The following is an 18,478-nucleotide window of genomic DNA, read 5'->3' on the forward strand; positions in this document are numbered from 1 at the left end:
TTCTTTCCTCTTCTTTAACGCAGTGGAAGCAATGAGTGTCGAAGTTTGGCTTAAAAAATAACAAATCTGAGCCAACTGGAAAGTGGCCCAACCCTGCACTATGCTATAATAGATGACTTTAATCGACTTTTTAAAAACTTATTGTTCAATAGGTTTATCTCCGTCTTTAGCTAGTGATGGGACACAACTCCTTCGTCGTAATACTAACTTGTAATGTCATTGTCATGTATTGTATAAGTCTATGCCGTCATAACATGTAATATTTCAGAATAGTAAATATTCATTCACAGCACCCCGAACTCTACTATGAATCTGAAGTATCATTTCGCTGTCATTGTGTGCCGACACCAAGATTTTGATAAAGGAATATACCTGGACAGACAGCTGCTGAAGAAGTAGGTCTACAACTATTAAAGCTCTTAACACGAAATAAAATAGATTTAGGATTACAGAAAAACAAACAACATTAAGCTAATTTGAGTTATTTCCCTTGGATAACAAAAAATATCTTCTTGTCTTTCCACCTAGTTACAAGGCTGTCAAACTGAAAGGACCTGACAGTACGGACTGGACGTATAGTATCAACAGCCTAAGGCCTGGCACTCATGACCTCTACGCCAACAGCAGCAGCAAAGTGGGACTTTACGTCTACGGCGTTAATGAGCTGTACGGCTACATGCATCCAGTTGGCTTCATTGCAGCATCTCTCAACCCCTCGGTATGTGCAGTGAATCATTCTTTAGGATTGCCAAACGAATTGTATTACTGCTGTTTATCATTACTATACCTCTATCTAAGTCATTACTCGGAGGGCGGACCTTGATCTCAAAAATGGCTCTAACGATTTTCCTAGTAATTTAAAAGTTGATGTATATCGCTGAGAAAAGAATTACTAGCTTGTTGGCCACATAGGGAAAAGTCTAGTTCGACCGTTATAATTTAAAAAAAAAAAATAATAATCTACGTTTGGCTAGAGATTATAACTAGGTCTAGATCCGACATCGGTTTTGAATATATTGTTGGTAGTTCTTTGTTCATTGTTGGGAGCTACCTGTGCTTCCGAAGATGGCGTGGTAACACTATAGTATTAAAAGTCTACAGCCCAAATCTTGCATTTGTTTAGATGTATTCATCAATAATTAACAATATGGACATCGAGCGTGGATGTCTAGTAACTCAATGGGACATTACTTTAACATAAATTAGTGTAGTAACTCAATGGGACATTACTTTAACATAAATTAGTCTAGTAACTCAATGGGACATTACTTTAACATAAATTAAGTCTAGTAACTCAATGGTACATTACTTTAACATAAATTGGTCTAGTAACTCAATGGGACATTACTTTACCATAAATTGGTCTAGTAACTCAATGGGACATTACTGTAACATAAATTAAGTCCATTTTGTGTTTAAAAGATGGAAGGGGCTCCACAAAAGCTCAGCACAGAGCCTCCTCACATTAAAATTCGGCACTAAACATAATGATTATGAAGATATTTGTAGTCTAGTGTCTAGTTTAAGATTTTAGTGGCGTGTAAAACGCTTGGCTTCCAAACCGAGAAGTCCCGGGTTGTAGTCTAGTATTTTGAAATTCTGGATCTTTAGGTTGCTTTTGTCCCCCCCCCCCCCCCAATCTCTACTTGCAATAGGCATTAGTTTGGGGAAAGTTTAGGCGGTTGCTCATTGTATCGCCCATATAACTACCTAGTTAACCGTCGGCCATATAAACAAATAACATATACATCATCTGATCTGTCTTATAAATCGCAAGACTTGATAGTGGAACTTGGCTTTACTTAGAGTTTTGACTCACGCTTTGGGATACAAGATCTGAACGGACAAAAACGATCTATTTCAATGATGATTAAAAAGCGTCTAACTGATTGACAATCATTTTATTAGAAAAAGGCTTTTCATCTAAACAGTGTCCTTTTTTTTTTCTTTGTATATGAAAAAAAAACAACAAAGTATATTGCCTGACATGTATATTTTTGTATTGCTATATTTAGACCTGTGATAAAAGGATGACAAAGGGAGATCATATAGACAATGACTGCGATCAGAGAGTTGACGAGGAAGTCAGAGACAATATAGGTAAGTGAAACTGAAGAGTTCTGTAGTATAGATCTACACTCTACAGCAGGGGTTCTCAACCTGTGGGTCGCGACCCCTTTGGGGGTCGATTGACCATTGGCCAGGGGGTCGCCTAAGACCATCGAAAATATGGATTGTTATTGTCTATCCTACAATTCTGTGTTTGTGTATTGGGAGGGGGGGATCGCGGCAGAGTGGGGGATTGTAAAAAGGGTCGCCGAGCTTAAAAGGTTGAGAACCGCTGCTCTACAGTGTTAGGCAGTTACCTTTTTTAAAACTTACACTTACAGTGTTATAACCCAACTTAAGAAAACGTAACCATGACCGGTAGCGGTCATACGTACCGAAACAAACATAAAGCAAGAAGTTTTACAAAGCATAATTCAACTCTATCCATCTGGTAGAAAGCTTGAATATGTTATATTGCCATTCTCGGAAAAAAACTTTGCAAAGTTCTGCATTGAATCTGTGTAGAAATGAATTATTTTAAAAATAACCATTTTGATCATTAATTGTTGGTGATTAATTATTTTGATTGATATCGAAATAAGGGAAATAAATGCTACATAATCACGTACCTACACGTGTTTCCTCCCACTTCCCATTCTCGGATCAAGTTTAAATTTAACATAATTATTCATAATTGATGACAATATACGAATACATCCAAAAATTAAAACTAATTCATTGATTTTGTTTTATATAGCAGAAAGGGAGCTAAACCCTGTAATTTTCAGAAAAAATGGGCAGATAAATAAGCTTTGTTTCTAAATGTATACTTTTTTCTATTTCTTTTTTTTTTCTTCTGCAGACAATGATATGGATGGCAGAGTTGATGAGGACTTAGCCTTCCCAAGTCCAAGTAAGTACATTTGTCGTCTGCGATGCCATTTTTTGTTACTTTTTTGTTGTTCCTCTTTCAGACCTGACGATCTAAAGGGCAGATGATGCAAAGGTCATCTGTTTCTGTGGCCCACGGTTAACGAGGGTCGAGATGTAGCCATCACAACAGCATTTACTTTTTCATTAGAGCTGGCTGGACTCAGGGCTGCCCTAAAGTTGCCGAAAATTAAAATCCCATTCTTCACCAGGAATCGAACCAGAGAGCCCCGTTTTGGAAGATAAGCTATTTACCACTCAGCCACCGCACCTCCCCTTGTTATTTAGTAAAAAACCAATTTATTGTTTACTTTATATGTTATTTGAAAATAAAATAATGGCTGAGAATTATTCGTGGTGACAATGAAGTGAGAATTCTTGTGACGTGACAACTGTGAAACTAGTGAGTTCTTCTTATTAAGTGCTTTACTCACTGTTGGAGCTATGCTACAAAAATTTAGGGCCATATTTAGAGAGTTGAATCTGATGACCCAATATCCAATCATATGTCGGAGATTCTTCCTTAAGTGAAGAATTAATAGAATTTCTTTACGAAATAAAAAAGTACAATATCTTAAGTAGAAATCATAAAAAGATTGAACAGATGCATCAAAATTAAAAGTTTGAGAAACACTGGTACATGCGCTCATTTCATGTAATTTCAGGCAATGGCAGCTGGGGAGGCTGGAGTGAATGGATGTGTGCTGACTGTGATGGAAGCACAACACATCGTTCGAGGTAAACGCTATTTCAACACTAAAACCTTTCACGCTTTACTGAAGCATGATGTTGTGTAGTTTGGATGCGGAGAGGTCAGACTGTCCAAAATTCAGTTTCCGGTCCAGAGGTCTCGGTTTCAAATTCTAACGAACTCTCTAAACTTAATTATGTCCCCTGTGTTTAGGAAAATACGGCTGGTGTGGACAGAACCAGTAAAAGGAAGAGACGACTTTTGAGGACTCTATTGTGGTTAACATGATAATGAATAAAAAAAGGAAATTGATAACCTAGATGTTATATTACTATGGGATAGTGATACGGCGATGTCAATAAAGTAGCATCTTTTTTTTTCTTTTTTTCTTTCAATAAACAGCAGATCAGGGCGATGAAAATCCATCGTTATTGCTAGTATTGTTATTATTATTATATTATTACTATTATTATACTATGACTTCTCTCCAGAATGTGCGATAACCCAGCGCCAGTCTACACAGGCTATTACTGTGACGGACAAAACAGGGAGACGATCGAAGGCAACTGCAGTGCTCTATGCAGAAACGGTAACGTGAATTCCACATCGTTTCTTTAACGACCACCTGTATCGCCCTGTACTGCAAGGGTGGTATTCATGTATTGTAGACCCAGTATCACAATGTCCCCAGGGCTCCCAAACACCAGTACCAGGAAGAAGAAGAGGAGGAAGAGAAAGCCATGGGGAAGAAAATATCAATGAACGGACAGGCCTGTATCGCCCTGTAATGCAAGGGTGGTATTCATGTATTGTAGACCCAGTATCACAAGATACCAGGATGTCAGGGAGACATTTTTTAGAACACAAACCTTGAAAACACTATTCGACAATGTCGACCCTGTGAAGGTACTGGGCTTTGTCCGGGAAGTGGGGTTGTCTACGAAGATCGGATTTTTGAACTGTGAACATATAATATTTACATAAGATTTTTACCAAATTATTAAATTTTTATACTACCTTTACTATTTTAACTGTGAATAGACCTTGTTTTTAATGATTTAACTGTATAGAATTTAGCCCTGGTTATGTAAAGGGAAAGTGTTCTTTAAAGAATTAAAGGCACGACATGGCCTAAATTGTGCCGATGTGCCTAAACTCAAAACTCAAACCCAAGATCCTCAGGGTTCGCAAACATCAGTACCAGGAAGAAGAAGAAGAGGAAGACAGAGAAAGCGATGGGAAGACAATATCGAAGAATGGAAAGGGGCTGTCACTGGCTGTCAGTGAATGAATTTCTATCGAAGGCAAAGAGGAGTGGAGAAAGTCGGTTGGCAGATCTTGTGTGGTGCCCCAACGGTCATCAAACTAAGGGATAGGTGAAGGTGAAGACCTAGAATAAGGGGGTAATTACTAAATGTGACGAAGTCAAACTTTATTAATTTGAACAAAATTTAATTCATAGCTGAATGCTTTAGACCTTTAAAAAAAGTCTAGTAAGGAATCGGTGTCAAATGCGCCATTATCCCGTTCAGTCACAGCGTGGACCTGGAGCACTTCACCCCAAGTTCAGATTCCACAATGAGAATGACCATTTTACTGGGTTGGGTCGTACCGTATACCTTGGTCCTGGTATCGCTTGTTAGAAGCGGTAGCGCTTACTATGCTTAAATTTCTTCATATTCCGATCTTGTAACGCCACAATTCCATTTAAGGGCCGCCATTCCAGCCACGGGTCACCGATGTCGGCCTCTAACGTGAAATGGCGTGGCAGATTTGTTGAACTGCGTTGCAGGGTCTTTGCTCCATCCTTAACCCGAGAGTTATTAAAACAAGAACAATGTAAGAAATGGGCCTTATTCTTGCATATTTTCTAGTCGCTAATTTTTTTGTTGTTTTGTCAGCGTCCCTCAAGGCGACGACTACAGTGACAAGTCTTCGATTTGAGACAGCAGACCCTAACAAATCTAGCACAGGTCAGTCTGACATCAATGTATCTTTTCGTTACATACACGTTGGACGTCTGTTATGGAGTGTGTGTGTGTGTCTCTATGCTGACGGTGGGTAGAGTTGAGCGATTGGTTTTGAATGATACAGGATAAGTTGCATTGTGTCAGTACTCTTAGATAGGGGAGACGACTCTAGAACGTGAAACTGATAAGAATTGTGATTGTAGTGAATTAAATTGTGTACCAAAAAGAATACCTTTTATATTATTACTTAAGTCTACTATACCGATTTGATTTTATTTAAGGTAGAATTTGTGTATACTGAAATAAACGTTATATTTATATTGTCCTTATAAAAGTTATTCATGTTATTTCAAATTTTATTAGTTAAGATATAATTTACCTACATCTCTTAAATTGTCTGACATCAGTGTGGGGTCAGGAAAGAAAAACACACAATAACATCATATGATTTTTTTTTAGGATACCTCAGCTTTTTAGTTTTTGACTTCAGTTGTCGAGCTATTTACATCCTAAAAAAAAAACTAACCAACATATGAATATATTTGCATTTTTCCCTAAGCTATTCTATAGCAAACTTTGAAAAATTGGTAGGACGTTGTAACTCAGTGTTTGGGTGGTCTGTGATACCCTTATTTCTAAATACGAGGCTTAGTGTCTCAACATCAGGTCGAAATGATGGAAACGCAACGAAATTCCATGTAGAGACCTCTTATGTGGTTGCTAATCTAAATCATAGATATAATATAAAAAGTTAAGCTCCCCTTTCAGACCCTCTGGTCTATATGCAGATGATATTAAGGTCATCTGTTTCTGTGGCCTACGAGGGTGCCATGTGGCCAGCTCAACGACCTTTCGCCCTTAATGCCCCCAACTAAAGTCAGGCACCCATTAGAGCTGGGTGGACCCAGAGGCGCCCAAGGATCCCGAAATAAAAAATTCCAGGATTCGAGCCCGGCTCCCCCGGTTCGGGAGCCAAGTGCCTTACCGTTAAGCCACCGCGCCATTGAATTAATATACATACAAATAAACCAAGTTAATTCGCACAAAATCAAACGATATGAATAGAAATACCTTCACAATAAACTTACAAGATATAGAATCACAGAACCAAACATTGTACTCTGTATTTATATCTTTCTAAACAAGGCAGAACTAGAAACTGGTAGAAATCTGCAGAGTAGCACCTGGCCACAATCTTTAGGACCTCCCCTTTCTTACTAAGAAGAAAAAAACAACGTCCGGAATAGGGAAGATGCCTACAAATCTGAAGTACCCATATCTCACAGTGGATTTATACAGAACTCTTAATTAACAATTGTCACCGTATAATCTTGTTTAAACTCAAGCTATTTATCACATAAAAATCGATCTCTGGAGTCATTATTTATTATCAGCATCTGTCCTTAGGGATGCCGGGATTGTTTGCGAGTTGGTCCCCTTTACACTACAAGTAAGAGCATTAGGTCGTCGCTTGAAATTAACAATAGATAGCTTTAAAACCTTCTATTTTCATAAGCGATTCGCTGGCATAGTGGAGAAAGTATATGCCCTGGAGTTCGAATTAAAGTTGTACCCTTTTTTCCAAATATTAAATGTATTTATAAAGCTATCACAGTAACATTCACACAGATACACCGATACCCCCCATTTTTTCTCCCCTGTCCCCAACTGTTCCTGAAAAGTGATAGGATCATAGCACAAAGCCATATTCCTCTTTCCATATGCTAGGGCAAATTTGTACAAATGCTCCTTCTTCCCTAGTGCTATTAGAGCATGGAATGGGTTGCCTGAGCTAGCCAGGAAAACCAGTGACTTGGCAGAATTGAGGTCATTGGTAAATATGCATGACTAAATGCATGACGCGTAGGACGTAATCATCTTCGTTTTTGAAGTAACGTCTGTAGTATGTAAGATAAGATAAGATAGCTCTCTGAGAAAGCTAAAAGAATGAAATTGCGCTAAACAAATACAATTGCTAAAGATATTTCTAATCGTACAGATTTATGAATGTTAGTTTAGATCTATTACAAATTAAATTTTATGACTGATTCAAACTAATTGATACAATAGCACCAAATATGAGCTAAAGATATTTCTAATCGTACAGATTTATTAATGTTAGTTTAGATCTATTACAAATTAAATTTTATGACTGATTCAAACTACTTGATACAATTGCACTTAATATGAGCTAAAGATATTTCTAATCGTACAGATTTATTAATGTTAGTTTAGATCTATTACAAATTAAATTTTATGACTGATTCAAACTAATTGATACAATTGCACTTAATATGAGCTTTTTTAAAAATATATTTTTGTATGTTTTTCTTCTCATTATTTTTGCAGTAACTGTTCAAGGACAGATAACTCTCTGTAAGTATTCTTAAACTGTATGTTTTGTTTCAGTTGATATTGATTACATTTTAAGGAATAAAAGTTGTGTCTTGTTTTTAAAATGAACATCCTTGAATATATATTGTTTCACTTTTTAATATAAGAAGCGCACATTTTTATGACAGCTTACACATTTTTTTTTAATGGAAATGTTCATAAAGGGAGATAGATCCATAAATATTACGTTTCATTGTATCTGGAGTATAATTAGATGGAATAAGATGAGATAATTTGATATGTCCAAACAAATGTGAATTATTTTTTTTTTTACTACAGATACCCACCTCAGCTTCACTGATATAGAAATAACAAATGGATATTTAAAAAAAAATCGTTTACATGTTTCGGATATCATTACTAACTTGAAGATAATCTACTTCCGAGTCCAAACCTCTTGCAGGATGAAAGAGGATGGCTGCGAGTAGGGTATGAACCTGGGATCATCGAGACAACCGAACCACATTCCATGCGCATACCGTAAGATCGAGGAGCCATCCTTTTAAACTCGGATGGTATAGCTACAACGTTATTAATCTTCCAATCAAACCACTAAGTGGAACAAATATAAAGATCCAAAGATCAAATAAAATGCTCAATTTATTTTTTCCATATAACTTAACGAGTACCTGTCTCCCTTATTGGAGTATAGACCACCAAACAAAACATTTTCTTAGTCCTTTGTAGAGCGGTGGCTGAGTGGTTAAGTGCTTGGCTTCAGAACCTAAAGTCGTGGGTTTGAATCTCGGTGAAGACTGGGATTTTGAATTTCTGGATTTTAAGGGCGCCTCTGAGTCCACATAACTCTAATGGGTGTCTGACTTACATAGGGGGAAAGTAAAGGTAGTTAGTCGTTGTGTCGGATACATGACACCCTGCTTGTTAACAGTTGGCCATATAAACCGCATGGTCTCAAAGGTAAACTTTACTTTTTTACTAGTCCCTTGTCTTGGACATCTTCCTCTTGTTCCATGCGTAATAAAACATGAATATGTCTGCCTCTAGTTCGTGTCGCCAGGTAATTCCAGGACGCCCTCTCTTTCTCTTGCCTTGTGGGTTACATTTCAATGTCTGTCTAGTGATGGGGCATTTTTTTTTGTAGGAGGTCGCTATTGCTGGTGGTGTCTGGTCAGCGTATCTAAACAATTCTTCGTACGCAGCTAAAGGCACCTTCCTTAGGGCAGCTGTATTTGTCCTCCAGGTCTCGGCTCCATAAAGTGTCCTGGCTAGGATCTTGTGTGCTGTGCAAATCCAATACTATTTCACTCAACCAGTGTAAACTAGCCAATTGACATTACATTGAGCAAGATAGACGTAATCATGACTTCTAAATACTCCAACTGATGTATTTTTTTACACATGGGATGCTTGTCTTGTCTCTCTATCCGTCTCTATCACTATTCAACCTTCTCTAAGCCATGGCCATCTTGTTCTCTACGTACGCTTATTCTGCCACGTCATTCGTCTGTCTGACTACGTCACTACTTTTACCGTCGCTAATAAACAATGCACAATATATTTATTTAAATGACACGCATAATCTCTAAACTAAACCACTACAAAAGCAAAACGACCTTTACAATAGAGGTTAAAGAGACGAATCTTTGTTGCCAGGTAGAAAATTTCTTGGCGTCTAAATCAGGATACATAATATTGTTTGCTATTACTTTAACTAAAAACACAGTTAGTAACAATCTTTTTTTTTTATTCTTGTGTGTTTAAAAATTCAGCCGTAACAACATCTGTCTACGTCAGGCGCACTACCCCAGGTACATGGTATTTTTTTGTCCTTTAGTGTTTTTGCAAAGTATATAGAGGTATAAGCTTCGTAGTTCTAGATCAGTGATACCCAACATAAATCGACCTGCGGGCCATTTTAATTTCCGACACTGATGTCGCGGGCCAGGTAAAGGAAAGGTACAAAAACGAAATGAAATTGACCTGAAACTTTTTTTTATTAGAAACCAGTGAATCTAGTACTTTCATTAATGGGATATTATTATCTTTTTTTTTTTCGTGCGTCAGAAAACGACTTCATTTCTTTACTAAAAATTTGAGAAACAATGTAGCTAGCTTTACCAACGACTCATTTTCTTGTCTCTTTTTGGTAAATATTAACATTAATCTTCCAATCTGTAGACTTTATTTAACACTCTTTTTATTCGAAAGACGTCAAATTTGTTTTATAATGCCGTTTATATGCGTTTCTTTTTTTTTAAAAACAGCCACAATTTATTAACAACTCAAATATATTAGCTTATCATCATGTTCTACCAAAAAGTAAAGGTCCTTTCACTTTTTTCTGGGAAAGGGGGGGGGGGGTTAAATTCTACATGAAGAGTCCAATTTCATAAACGCACAAATGTTAAAGGGTCATGATAACAATCAATCGGAGAAAAATTGAGGCCCCCTAACGTAGGTAAATGACATTTTTCAACCTTTTTCTTTAGGAGGGGGGGGGGAAGTAGCGGATTTTCTACACTTTGTGCCGACATTTCGGCGGGCCGGATGGAACCAATTCGCGGGCCGGATCTGGCCCGCGGGCCGGATTTTGGGCATCACTGTTCTAGATGATTGTTGGCTATTTTTCTGTATACGCGAAGATGACTGTTGTCCAATTTGATATAGGAATCGATACATTTGATATAGCAATCGATACATTTGATATAGAAATCGATACATTTGATATAGAAATCGATACATTTGATATAGAAATCGATACATTTGATATTAACCTTAAGCAGCAGCTGGCCTATGAAAGAAACAGTTTGAGAGATCTCTCTCTCGGAGACCCAGTGACACACATTTGAGGCCATGAGAGAAGCCCTTGTAGAAGACAGGCCCAAAAGACGCAAAGAAAATCTAATTAGACCCACGTCGGACAACGGCTTTGTCTGCATTAGTTGTTGGGAAATATATAGGTCACCACTGGGTTTACGTGGCCATGTGATATTTTAGACAGAAACAGATAGGAAACAGACAATGCGATATATTTAGTAACACTGTGGAATCCAATGTTCGCGTTGTGCATAACTTAATCGGATAGTCTTAACAAGTGGTCTTAGTGTACTTGTAAATATCTTATGCTTGACAGAGTTTCATAAATTTAAAACTTTATTTCTACAGAGTTGTTTAAAGATGGCGTGTGGAGTGGCTGGACTGATTGGGAATGTTCCTTAGACTGTAAAGACGCTAGAATGATCAGAATAAGGTAAACACTTTAAAGTTTAGAGAGGGGGTGCTGTGGCAGAACAGTTAATCACTTGGCTTCGTACCTGGGGTCCTGGGTTCGAATCACTATGATGACTGGGATAATGAATTTTGGGATTTTTTAGGCGCCCCTGAGTCCACCCAACTCTAATGAATGCCTGGCTTTAGTTGGGGAAAGTAAACGCGGATGTTCATTGTGCTGGCCACACGACACCCTGCTCGTTAACCGCTGGCCAATTTGAACGGTCAACTTTAACATGATCTATCCAGTGTAGTGTCCAATCAAAAAAGGGAAAATTTACTTTTCTTTTACTTGAAAGTTTAGCAAGTATTTTTAGGTCTAAGGTACTGTGGTTAGTTTTGCTATTTTCAAAGCATTATCATAAAATATACATTGGGTGGATTATGCAACCGCAAAAGTTCTTCGCCAGCACATAATGTTTTTTTTTTCGCTTACAAAATTGACGGAAGCACGGTGGCTGAGTGGTAAAGCACTTGGCATCCGAACTGATCGGTCCCGGGCTCGAATCCTGATAAAGACTGGAATTTTTAATTTCGGGATCTTTAAGGCGCTTCTGAGTCCACCCAGCTTTAATGGGTACCTGACATAAATTGGGTAACAGTAAAGGCGGTTGGTCGTTGTGCTGGTCACATGACACCATCGTTAACCGTTGTCCACAGAAACAGATAACATTTACACCATCTGCCCAATAGATGGCGAGGTCTGAACGGGAGAAATATCCTAGTATACATGTAAAACCTCATTATTTTGTGACCATTATCTCAGTATTCTGTGTCCTTGATTTCCAGGAGCTGTGAAGTTATTTTCGACCTTGAACCCAATACCTCGCTATGTGTCGGCCAGCCAGTGATGCATAAACCTGGTCACTGCACTTCGATTTGTCCTGAAGGTATCTTAAGAAATGTGTGATTGATAAGCGAACCAGAATATTATGTCTTAGACACAGTGGCGTAGCTAGGGTGTGTGGGGGGGGGAGAATTTGAAAATCCCTGGGCCCCCACTCGTAGGGGGCCCCCAATTGAAGTTTTTTTTTACATTAAAAATGAAATATTACACTAAATGCAGGGCCCCCAAAGAAGTCAAGCCCCCCAAACGATGAAAAATTCTTAGCTACGCCCCTGCTTAGGCAATCTATATGAATCTAAACTATATGTGACATACTACTTGCAACATTATGCTTTGACCATTAAAATCAGTCTCTTTTCCTTATGCTGGAACAAAATCGAAATCGTACATGCGCTCCGTTCTCCCTAGTGCGTTAGAGTTAAACCATGGAACGGGTTGCCTGAATCAGACAGGAAATCCAATGACTAAGTAGAGTATTAGTTTTTTTATTAACGTGCACGACTAGTTTAAGACCAATAACAAAAAAAAACGTAGGTGCTATAAGGGCCCTCACTGAAACTTTGAACAATTAATTATTGGCATAGACAAGACATGAATTGTTAACACGATTAAATTAACCAATGAGTCAATTAATTTCCATCCTTCCATCCAAATTGAAAACAACAAGGTAGATTAATCTTTCAGTATTCACAGATACCTGGTACGGCAAAATTTGTAGGACTTCGTCTCCTCGGATAATTGAGCACGTTATTTCTCCCACACCCATTCTCGGATCAATTTAAAACGTTTAACAATTATTTATTGTACCTTACAAAATATGAATCAATTTAAATAATTATTGATAATTAAATATTTTATTTGATATATAATAAGGGAAATAACTTCTACATTACTGAGATATACTGTTGTAAGACACTAAGAGCGAAGTTACTTCCCTTAGATAAGCTTCACCTGTTTTCTATCATGAAAGTCCTGAGTTTTGAATGCCGTGCAATTAAATTAATCTGAATGCAATGTATAGAAATGAATACCTCTTGACGAAAATGTATTGTTTACATTTCTCATTAGATTGCCCAGTAGGTAAATGGGGCAGCAACTGTGCGGGGCAATGTGAACACTGTGACCCTGACTGTAACAAGAGAAACGGCACGTGCACGGTGTGTAGACCTGGCTACCACTACCCTCACCTGTCCTGCTCCAAACGTGAGATCATTTTTTTTCCCTTCAGTTCAGGTCACCATTTTTTTTTTCGTAATAACAGTTTATATAGCTTATATCTTTGGGAAAGATATATAGCTAATTAGCCCCGACGGTGAAAAATCTGGTTTGACATTTTTAATTTTTCAAAATATAATATTCTGTCTCTCTGTGTGTTTGTCTGTCTGGCCTAAAGTTTGTACAGGCTATTTCTCGGACACCCCATCTCGGATCAAGCTGAAACATTGCACACTTATTTCTTTTATCTGACAACACGAGGATCAATAAAAAAAAAAAATTAGTTAATTAACTATTGGTAATAAATGACTTTGTTTGGTATCTCAAACAAAGGAAAGAAATAGTACTTGAGTGAAGCGGATTTAGTCCTCTTTATAGAATGCACTTGTAGGCTTATTACAAATTTAATTGCATGACTGATCCAAAGTAATTGAACCACTTAAATATTAGCGTTATTTCTTTAAAAAAAAAATTTTTTTGTAGTTTGCTTGTTTACTGCAACTTTTTTGTTCTCGTGCCTCTAGGATGTGAGAAATACACGTTTGGGGACATGTGTCGAGGGAACTGTATAGAGCGCTGTGGTGGTGAGGACTGCATGGAGAGAGTTCTAGGCATCTGTCCGCGTAAGGAGAATAACTTTCCTTCACATACTAATTCCAGCATCACTTTATGCAAGACAACATAGGACATGGAGCATCTAATATTTATTTTCATGCAAGACAACATAGGACATGGGGCATATAATATTTATTTTCCTGCAAGACCACATAGGACATGGAGCATATAATATTTATTTTCATGCAAGACAACATAGGACATGGAGCATATAATATTTATTTTCATGCAAGACAACATAGGACATGGAGCATATAATATTTATTTTCATGCAAGACAACATAGGACATGGAGCATATAATATTTATTTTCATGCAACACAACATAGGACATGGAGCATATAATATTTATTTTCATGCAAGACAACATAGGACATGGGGCATATAATATTTATTTTCATACAAGACAACATAGGACATGAGACATATATTGATAAACTGTCATCACATTTATGTGTTGTAAAGTAAAGTTCCCCTTTCACCCCTACGGGGCAGATTATGTCAATTCATCTGTTTCTTTGGGCTTACAGTTAACGAGGGTGTTTTGTGGCCAGCACAACGACCAATCGCATTAGCTTTCCCCAACTAATGTCAGGTACCCATTAGTACTGTATGGACTCAGGGGCGCCCAAAGCATCGCAAAATTAAAAATCCAAGTCTTTCTAAGGAGTTGACACAGGTACCCCCTCGGTTCGGAAGCTATCCTTTACCACACAGATACCGCGCCTCTATCCTTTAATTATAAAAGTATATATTACGATATATATATATATATATATATATATATATATATATATATATATATATATATATTAATGATTCCTATGTGTGTAAAATAAATTACAACTTTTATTCTAAAAATTGTGATGTTACTGTGGCTGGACTGTAGTGGTCCCTTTATAACTATTATTACTAGAATATCTTGTTGTTTTTTGTTTGATATCAATGTGTTTGTTTTATTTTACAGCTAAAAATAGCATACCGTCAGCATATTGGCTATTGCTGCTAATAATACCGGTATCACTCCTGCTCGTTTTGAGGTAACTCTGCCATTCTTCTTTTTTACAATTGTCTCCCTTACTCTCTTTTTTTTTCTTTTCTTTTAGGTTGTAAAAAAAAATCAAAAACTTTGGTGATAGATTTATTGGGCAGTAGTGGTAAAGATTAAATATTTTGATATCATCCACAAGATGGATTTCTATAAATCAAATAATAACACAAAGCTGAAATGTTATTTAACGTTGGTTGGGCGAGTAATAGAATATGCATCCTCCGTTGGGACCCCTTATCTCAAGAAAACATAAAAAAACTGGTACAGACACAAAATAGAGCAGTGATTATCCGCTTATATAAAGTACTCTAATACTATGCATAGGATTCACTACATCGTTTGAACCCTTAAAAATGTTATTTGTTTTACTAAAATTTACATATTGAAGCATTATTTTTTTTGTAAGAAGGAAAATGTAATTAATTGTACAAATTGTCTCTTTTTTTTATAATACGATACGTGCTTTTAGATATTAAGTATTTCTTAAAATTAATTAGTGCATTTTTATTAAAGCTTTTTGAAAAAGTGTAGGTGCCTTCACAAAAACTCCTTCTTCTTCCCTAGTGCTATTAGAGCATGGAATGGGTTGCCTGAGCTAGCCAGGAAAACCAGTGACTTGGCAGAATTTAAGTTCTTGGTTTATATGCATGACTAAATGCATGACGCGTAGGATGTAATCATCTTCTTTTTTGAAGTAACGTCTGTATTATATAAGATAAGAAACTCTGCACTGTGATAGACACGGCAAGGGACGATAGAGGATTTTCACATTTCACAAAAGCGTAATTCTTCTCTAGCACTATAAGCCAGTGGTGGCAACACTACGGCACGCGGGCCATATACGGCCTTTCAATACTCTTTCCCACGATGTATAGCCACAGTGAGAGGCTATGGCACTGGAACATTATTTAGTGGTTGTGTCGCTCCCAACGCGCGTATTTGATAGTAAGATAACCACAGCCCTCTTTCGTGGCTCAATATAATCGCAGTCCTCTTTAAGGCTGGAATTTTTAATTTCGGGATCTTTTGGGCGCCTCTGAGTCCACCCAGCTCTTATGTGTACCTGACACTAGTTGGGGGGACAGCAAAGGAGGTTGGTCGTTGTGCTGGCCACGTGGCGCATTAATAGCACATTCCTCGTTCCATATGCTAGGACAAATTTGTACAAATGCTCCTTCTTCCCTAGTGCTATTAGAGCATGAAATGGGTTGCCTGAGCTAGCCAGGAAAACCAGTGACTTAGAAGAATTTAGTACTTGTTTAATATGCATGACTAAATGCATGACGCGTAGGACGTAATCATCTTCTTTTTTGAAGTAACGTCTGTATTATATAAGATAAGAAGATAAGATGACACCCTTGTTAAACGTGAACCACCGAAGCAGATGGCCTTTACATCATCTGCCCTGTAGATCTCAAGGTCTAAAAAGAGAACTTTACCTTAACTTTTCATTTTTCTGCAGACACCGTCACGCTACTGCTCCACCGGCTATAAAGAAAGAATCAATGCTATCCCAAGCCCCATCCAAGTCACCCTCCTCTATTAAGTCCTCCCAGAAGAGTTCTCACTCCTTGGTGAAAGAGACGAGCCTCGGCAAGAGCAGCAGCCACATCGCCCAGACCAAGCAGCCATACAAATTTATGTACAAGCCCACGGTCAAGTACTCCATGGACAACACCAAGGACGACTCAGGGGATCGCTTATATAACTACGACCAAATATATGGGACTTTTGTCTAAAAGTCTCAACAAGGGAGATAATCGTAGAAGTCTCTACCTCTTTTCAGTGTGTCTTGAATAACGATAATAAAAAACATAGTCCAGTTAGCTATAGTCTCCATCAATAAGTCTAAATGTACAAACCCCACGGTCAAGTACTCAATGGAAAACACCAAGGACGACTCAGGGGATCGCTTATATAACTACGACCAAATATATGGGACTTTTGTCTAAAATTCTCAACGAAGGGAGATAATCGTAGAAGTCTCTACCTCTTTTCAGTGTGTCTTGAATAACGATAATAAAAAACATAGTCCAGTTAGCTATAGTCTCAACAAAAGTCTAAATGTACAAACCCCACTGTCAAGTACTCCATGGACAACACCAATGTCCACTCAGGGGATCGCTTATATAACTACGACCAAATATATGGGACTTTTGTCTAAAATTCTCAACGAAGGGAGATAATCATAGAAGTCTTTACCTCTTTTCAGTGTGTCTTGAATAACGATAATAAAAAACATAGTCCAGTAAGCTATAGTCTCAACAACAGTCTAAATGTACAAACCCCACTGTCAAGTACTCCATGGACAACACCAATGTCCACTCAGGGGATCGCTTATATAACTACGACCAAATATATGGGACTTTTGTCTAAAATTCTCAACAAGGGAGATAATCGTAGAAGTCTTTACCTCTTTTCAGTGTGTCTTGAATAATGATAATAAAAAACATAGTCCAGTTAGCTATAGTCCCCCTCAACAACAGTCTAAATGTACAAACCCCACTGTCAAGTACTCAATGGACAACAGCAAGGACGACTCAGGGGATGGCTTACGTTACTATGACCAAATACATGGAACGTTCGTCTAAGCCTATTGTCAACAAGGGAGATAACCGTAGAGCTCTTTCTCGGTTTGCACTGTCTTGAAAAACGAGAAGAGAACAAATATTCTAAGACAACTCCAGTGAGCTGTACCTTTCTTTTTCAATAGTTTTAAATAAAAACTTGGACCAGAAGCTCATTTTAAGTAAAGCTGATTATTTAGAAAATATCTTTTCACTAACAGCCTGATCATACTCTAGATCTGTTTTTAAATACTTTTTCATTAAAACAAAATAAAACAGCAAAGAATGTTAGTTTTGTTCATTATTTTAACATGTTAATTAAAGTAGTTAACATTTTGTATGTAGTTCACTATTTTGGCTACAATGTTCTATCAACTCACACTGTCGGTCCGTCTGTCTGTCACGTTTTAAATACCTTACTTGTCCCACATCCCCTACTCGGCTGTGAAAAATTATTTATTAAACCTAACAAAACATGTATTAACTTAGAAACAAAATTAACCGATTTGTTTATTAAACAGTGGCAAGTAATTATATTGTGATATCTAATAATGAAAATAAATATTACTGTATTACTTCTAGGTCACTGGTTTTCCTGGCTAGCTCAGGCAGCCCATTCCATACTCTAATAGCACTAGGGAAGAAGGAGCATTTGTACAAATTTGTCCTAGCATATGGGACGAGGAATGTGCCTTTAATATGTCATGTGGCTAGCATAACGACTAACCGCCTTTACTGTTCCCCAACTAGTAATAGAGCTACGGCTGTAAATCTCAAGTTCTTCCCACTCAATAAGCTTGTTTATTTTTTATTATTTTCTATTTTGCTTGTTATTGTTTTTAACAGTTTAGATTATGCTTACATTACTGATTAGAATTTCAATTTTCCACTATTGGAAAGGTAAAAATATATTATCAAA

At 37.4% G+C, this 18,478-nt stretch overlaps 1 protein-coding gene across 1 annotated transcript in view; it reads left to right on the forward strand.

The window, feature by feature from the left end:
* The window catches only part of LOC106070401 (uncharacterized), a 36,267-nt gene extending 18,431 nt beyond the window's left edge, over positions 1–17,836 (forward strand). The window contains exons 10-24 of the mRNA XM_056017842.1: positions 291–395; positions 529–718; positions 2,016–2,100; positions 2,912–2,962; positions 3,645–3,717; positions 4,162–4,259; positions 5,572–5,643; positions 7,990–8,016; positions 9,765–9,803; positions 11,161–11,245; positions 12,055–12,155; positions 13,181–13,315; positions 13,852–13,950; positions 14,909–14,981; positions 16,455–17,836. Of these exons, the coding sequence (XP_055873817.1) occupies positions 291–395; positions 529–718; positions 2,016–2,100; positions 2,912–2,962; positions 3,645–3,717; positions 4,162–4,259; positions 5,572–5,643; positions 7,990–8,016; positions 9,765–9,803; positions 11,161–11,245; positions 12,055–12,155; positions 13,181–13,315; positions 13,852–13,950; positions 14,909–14,981; positions 16,455–16,731 (1,510 nt within the window). The 3' untranslated portion in view covers positions 16,732–17,836. The remainder of the gene's footprint in view (positions 1–290; positions 396–528; positions 719–2,015; positions 2,101–2,911; positions 2,963–3,644; positions 3,718–4,161; positions 4,260–5,571; positions 5,644–7,989; positions 8,017–9,764; positions 9,804–11,160; positions 11,246–12,054; positions 12,156–13,180; positions 13,316–13,851; positions 13,951–14,908; positions 14,982–16,454) is intronic.
* Positions 17,837–18,478: the final 642 nt, after the last annotated feature.

This window comes from Biomphalaria glabrata, chromosome 18, assembly GCF_947242115.1.
Source record: "Biomphalaria glabrata chromosome 18, xgBioGlab47.1, whole genome shotgun sequence".
Taxonomy (NCBI): domain Eukaryota; kingdom Metazoa; phylum Mollusca; class Gastropoda; family Planorbidae; genus Biomphalaria; species Biomphalaria glabrata.